This window comes from Alligator sinensis, unplaced genomic scaffold, assembly GCF_000455745.1.
Source record: "Alligator sinensis unplaced genomic scaffold, ASM45574v1 scaffold1637_1, whole genome shotgun sequence".
NCBI lineage: Eukaryota > Metazoa > Chordata > Crocodylia > Alligatoridae > Alligator > Alligator sinensis.
In genome coordinates, this window is record NW_005843165.1 from 55,006 (window position 1) to 61,410 (window position 6,405).

Consider the following 6,405-nt stretch of genomic DNA (forward strand, 5'->3'; position numbering starts at 1 on the left):
TTTGGAATGTCCTGAAGAGGTTGGGGGAAGCTTGGACCTTTTTTGGGCTAATTTGTTATGACTCATACAGAGAGGCTGCATATCAGGTACAATTCCAACACTGCCAGTCCTGGAGAACGTGAAAGGTTATTTAAAACTACAGACAACAAGCTTAAAGATTCTTGTAGGCTGACCAGCCTCTCTCAAAATCTTCAATTTTAAATTGGCATGAAAAAAGGACCTTGGTTTATTTTGTATCTTTATTTTACCCCAACTTGAAATCTTAATCTCTCTTGTTACTAACTACAGAGAGGATATTTTAAGAAGGATGCATACAGCCAAATCCTATACATAGAATCTGTTTATGTACAATTATTCTTTGATTTAAAAAGGGAAGCAGGGGCAGAGGATGGGGGGGAAGCAGAGGGGAACAAGTACAACAAACTCAATATACCAACAAAATTTGCTTTGGTATACATGGACTTTTGTTCTCAATTCCCATTAATTAGTGTAGTATTTTAAAAGCCTGGCATAATAATTGTTCTGTTAGAATTCTGTCTTTATAACACAGTTCCTGATGTACAAGCAAGTAATCCCATTATTAAGCAGTTATTGTTCCTCTCATGATGATGGTTCCTAATGTGTCCATTACCATCAAGACAATCTCTGTTTGCACCAGGAAGTTAAGTGGCTAGATTTTAATTATGGCATTCTGTTAGTTGCTCCTAAAGTGAATAGACTTAATATGGCATGAAGACTTTTTGAACTTGGTAAATCAAAAGAAACTTTGATGAACAGAACAGTAATGTTTTGTAACATGCAAAGTAAGATTCTTTACACTGGTTTTTTTTGGAGAGAAACAGCCTTGTCAAGGCATTAAGCCCAAACTGTTGACTGTGAAAAGTGTTACCACCTGTGCTGTTGTTATCTTTATCTGGGGGAAAAAAAACTGTTTTCAAGTGCACCACTGGTGCCAGCACCCATGCTTGGGAGCTATGACAAAAGTACACAGAAGATAACTGACTTCCATCGTCCCTTAGTTTCCAAAGCTGTATTTGCACAATTTTAGAAAGGGAATGGTAAACACAGTGAGAATTCATGCAGTATTCATCCCCAACCTATGCTAAGGATAGTGGTTTGTATTATGGTTGGACCTAAATGCCTCTGCTGGGATCAAGGCCCCTCTGTGTTGTACACAGAGAACATATATTACCTAAAACAACCAATTCTTGTCATTCCAAGACCCAAAAACTTAGTGTAACAAACTATGGGAGGAAAGAGGTTATGAGGATGGGAAAAACATTACTAAACACAGTTTAATGTGATGAATTATTTAAAATGCTTTTAAAATGTCCCATCAATCTCTTTTTTTTTTTTTTTAATTTGGAGCCCCCAAATGCTACCATAATAGTATTGAAACTGGGATCTTATTGTGCTAGACACTATATAAATAGATGAACTAGCATAAAAAAAAAATGCCCACAGGCCTCACTTACACTGTAGCTTCTGCTGATGATACCAATGGCAGAGCTACAGTGTAGGTAAATAACAGTTATGAAATGTAGTAGAAAGAACATAGCCAAATATACTTTTTAAAGCATTAATGGTATTTTTCCAGCTTGTTTTGGCACTTGTGTATTTTTCAGTGCTGGTATGGCAGGAACACTTTCTGGAAAACACTTCCAGCAGTTCAGTTTCCTAAGGTGAGACCAAAGTGATCTCCTGTCCAAAAATTAGAAACTCGGGTTCAAACTATGCAGTCTTGTCTGACTGGTGAAAACTACTGTCTTCCAGTAGCCAAAACTTTTCTTATCTGTCCAGTTAAACCTACTGAAAGCAATTTAAAATAAAACATAAGGATAGTTCCAGCCTTTGCTTATCTCTGGTTCCATACAGGTTCAAAACTGGTTCTGTTGTATTACTTAAAAATGGTCTGAACTTGTCTACACTGGGAAATTACTAAATAAGGCTCTTAAGGTGAGAAAAAAGCGAATTCCCTTACTGCGATGTCCTGTGCCTCGCCTCTTTTCCAGATGCAGACTTGTTACTGTTGAACAAGAAAGTATTCTGCTTTTTTGCAGAGGGCATCATAACAGTCATTCATGTCCTGCTGCACTTGTCAAAGTTGCACATGGCCCTCCAGGGGACTGCAGGGAAGGAGGAAATACTGTTGTACTCTTATACTTCACTCTCAAAATGACTTATTAATCTTGATCAAAAGATGATAATCACTATTGCTTCCTAGTTAACTACTGATGAAAGTAGGTAAAATCATATGTTGTTAAAATCGCATATTTTAACTAATTACTAATAACGACCGTATAGATTTACACTTTTGCCTGCCTGTGTCAGCGAAGTACTCTCTATATTGCTTGTCTCATGAAATAACTTTCAGTGGCTTTTTAATGCTGTGTAATTTTGTGTTACACCTCTTAAATAATTGCCCATGAACCTTTCATAGAAAAAAACAATCTCTCTGGAGTACTTGATATATTGGAAACAAAGGGATCAGATCCACAGTCCACTGAGTCAATGGAAAGACATGCTTTGTTTCAGAAGGCTTTAAACCAGGTGCAGTGCCAAACCTGAGGAGCCTTGGTACATTTGTGCATGTATGTTTCATAGTTATATACATTGTCAATGTTAAGATTTGTATAGTGTGCTTGTTAAAATAAATGTGTAAATAAATGAACTGGAAAAGTTTCCAAGAAAAAAAAAAGTTCTTGGCTTTCGAAATGTAATTTTGTCTTTACATTTCTAGCTCACTTCTCATGCTGCAGAAGAAAACCACCGTAGCCAGCTCAGAGAAGATTCAGTGGCCACTTTTGCAGATGTGAGATGGGTTGTTCAAGAAGAAGGTGAAGTCTCTACAAGACTCAGGTGTGTTCCTCAAGTCAGCATAAAAAAGGCTCCCTCTGAATCAGATCTTGTTCTGGTGAAGTTATAGCATATTTAACTCAATTCTCTTGTGAATAGTAAAGGAACTAGGAGAGAAGAAATGGAAGGCAGGTTAACAGGATGGTGAATAGAAATGGGACTTGGGTCTACAGAAAGAGATGAATGCTGTTTTTCACTAGAAAAATTTAGTGTTGTAGGCACCTACAACATTATCCCTACAGTAATACAGAACCACTTCCAACGCTGTCATAATTTGACTTCCTTTAAGCAGGGTTTGCCATTTTGGGGCCATGCATTGGACAACTACATGCTAAAGACAGGCAAGGTTCTTTGAATAGATGATATAGCTTCTATTAGATCAACTAAGTAGTTGAGGGAAAGGTTCTTGGCAAGCTTTCAGGCGCAATCGCCCTTTTTCAGGCATAGAGTGTCTCTGCTGTTCTGAGACTCCAAGGAATGAGAGAAGCTAAAAGTGTCAGGATGTCAGTCAGAATGCCTGAAGAAGGGTGATGGCACCTGAAACCTTGCACAGAACCTTGTCTGCCTATGACCTTAGCTACAACCAAAAACCCAGCATGATAAAGAAGCACTAGTATTTTTTTCAGCTGTGGTATTGGTGGTTCTGACAATACAACAGTATTTAACATGCCTCTGGTCTCTCTGGTTAAGGCTCTGCACTTCAGAGCAGAAACCTATAAAAACAAAGGTTTGCTTTTAGTACTTAATTTTTAAAGGCACAGAATTAGACAGGGCAGTGAATGGGAAATAATTATAGGCACAGTATTTCTCTGCAGGGAGTTTTCTGTATTGTTAGAGCTTGCAAAGATCCTGTCCTGTTAGTTCAGCTACAATGGCATAGACTAACTAAATAAGAGATGCATAAGTTTGGTGCATTCAAGGCTTCCAGTTCCCTTAAGTAGCCACCTCTAATTCTTGGTAGAGTGGAAGACAAGAGATCGTTAGCTTTGTTCTCTGGAGGACACTACTACTGCTCTTTTTGAAAGCATGACATAAGTTAGTAATGACCTAAATACCCTCCAATATAACTTGCTACAGTAAAGCATTGCATAACAGGAATGTGTCTGAAATCCAATCCACTGTTAATCTTGTTAACTGAAAATAGAGAGGGAGAAATCAGCAACTTGTGGAGCGATAACCCCAGTAAATGCATTCAACACAAAGAATTGGCTTGTATTTTTGCTGGCCTGAGAATATTCTGTTTGAGTTGCATGGTCCAAAAGGGGAGAGTAGTTTGCTGCTGCTGCTTAAAGAATCACCTGCCAAAGAGCTGCAAGACTTGTGTTAATATCTCTATGGAAGAGAACTTGCTGAGAAACAGCCTGCAAACATGCGGACTCAAACTCAAAGACCAACGTTATAAAGGCAACAATGTTTATTAATTGGCAAAACAAATTTCAGATCCTGTCTCTTTCTCTGTACAAAACATTGTTTTAATTGTACTTGCAGCAGTAGAAACTTTTCCAAACACTCAGTGAGGACAATCTCTCATTCAAGAGGCTTGTATAAATAAGACATTTATTAACAATAATATTAATATGCTATAAAAGGAAAATGAGTCTGCATAAGGGAGTATTCTTTTTATGTAAAAACACTTTTTTAAAGGATGAGATCTCATTTTGACAGTGTAAAAAAAAAGCTGATTTATTGACATCTATGCAGCAAGTAGACCACAAATCATTTTTCCTCCTATACACTGTTAAAGCAATAGAATTGCATTTCAGTTATGGTCTTCTACAGTGGTAAATTCCAAATGTGCTGTATACATTCCAATAAATTTGATGTGCATCAAAGCAACTATAGTTTAAAATCAAATCCCCTTCAGAGTAGTATGTAAATAATGACTTGCTAAAACAATGGATTCGCATAAATTTAAGACTTCCAGTCATGGCTCTACTACAAGGGTAGGCAACGTTTTTTGGCCAGAGTGCCAAAAAACACCACAATGCCTACCTCAGAAGATGCTGGAATGCCAGCATGGCAGAAAAACAAAATGAGGGCAAGGGATACATGGCAGGATGCCCTGCTTGTGCCACTGCCCCCCAGCCCTACTGTCCCTTGCCCCCTACCCAAAGCCCCTGCCCCCCCAGCCTGGGCTCTGTGGCTACAAGCAACTATCCCAGCTCTGGGTAGCTGCTAGAGCCTGGGCTGCTCCCAGCAGGGTTTGCAGTGTCCCAGCTGCCTGCTGGGAGCAGCCTGGGATTCTGGCTGGCAGCAGCTCCCCAGGGCCAGCTACAGCCAGGAGGCTCCAAACAGCTGCGCCGGGCTCTGGCATCAGCTCCGGACCAGCATGTGCAGGCATGCCTCGGAGTAGGCGGTGGGGGAGGGGCCTGTAGCAGCGCAGCCTCCTGTCTCTCCCCCACTCCTGGCACGGAGGCGATGAGCCCAGCTGTTTGGAGGTAGCCCGGGCTCTGGGCAGCTGCAGCAAGCAGAGTGCATACAGCTCTGCCAGGCTGCACAACCCCGGCATCAGCTCCGTGCTGGCAGTGACTGCACATGCACCTCGGGGCAGACTGCGCTGCCCCACTGTCTGCCCCGAGGTGCACACGCAGTCGCCGCCAGCACGGATTTTTTTTGTTGCTGTTGTTCCAAGAATCGTGGAAAAATCTTGCATTTTCTCTTGGGGAACGTACAGCTGATTTTTCACATCGTTGTTAAAACTGTTAACAAATGTCTGAGTCCATAAAGTAACAATCATCCTCTCATGGTTAACAGCAGAGTCTGGATGGTGCAAGTGACTCAGAATAGGATTTAGAACATATTGTTTTTAGGGGATCTGCTTTCACTTAGCTGATAACACAGCTCCTGTCCACACAAATTTTACATTGAGCAAAGGTGTGTGTGTTGGAGAGGAGGGAAGGAATGGTTTTAAGGTTTTATGCTGCTGAAACTAGATCAGCTGGTCTTAATCTAGCCACTGTTCTGCTAATCATATAGTACATTTGAAGTGCATGGATAGGGACCTACCAAGTCCATGGGCCCTGGCATCCGATTACACAGTTGTAACATGGTCAGGGCCCCCAATTTCACAGCTGTATCATGACTAGGGCCGCCATTTTGAAGGTGGAGCAAAGCAGGTCCCCCATGCCTCTGACTGGCTGTGGGTTGCTGCAAATTCAACCCCTCAGGCATTAATTGAGAGCCCTAGCTGGAGCTGTCTGGTTTGTTAATTCAGTAATTATCACCCTCTTCAAGGGGTGGAGGGTGATAATTAATTACTGAGTAAACAAACAGTTGTTTAAGAATGGCAATTAAACAGTTCCCATACCCAATTGAAGTGCTACCTGGCTAAAATAAAGCCACAGAAACAATGAATTTGCTCTGCTCTGGTTGTCATCCTCCTCCCTGCCCACCCCTGCTTCAAGAGATAGACAGTCTGCTCCTTTCTTTTCTTTGCTCCCTTCTACCTCTTCCTGGTCTTCTAGGAGATAGCACAGAGATTCATAGATGTTAGAGTCAGAAGGGACCTCAATAGATCATCGAGTCCGACCCCCTGCATAAGCAGGAAAG

The 6,405-nt window shown here is 41.0% G+C and overlaps 1 protein-coding gene across 8 annotated transcripts in view; it reads left to right on the forward strand.

Moving 5' to 3' along the window:
- Positions 1–6,405, forward strand: part of MTFR1 (mitochondrial fission regulator 1) — a 35,980-nt gene that overhangs the window by 17,802 nt on the left and 11,773 nt on the right. For all 8 annotated transcript variants that reach the window (XM_025194151.1, XM_025194150.1, XM_025194149.1 and 5 more), the window contains one exon: positions 2,741–2,859. In XM_025194151.1, coding sequence (XP_025049936.1) covers positions 2,741–2,859 — 119 coding nt within the window. The remainder of the gene's footprint in view (positions 1–2,740; positions 2,860–6,405) is intronic.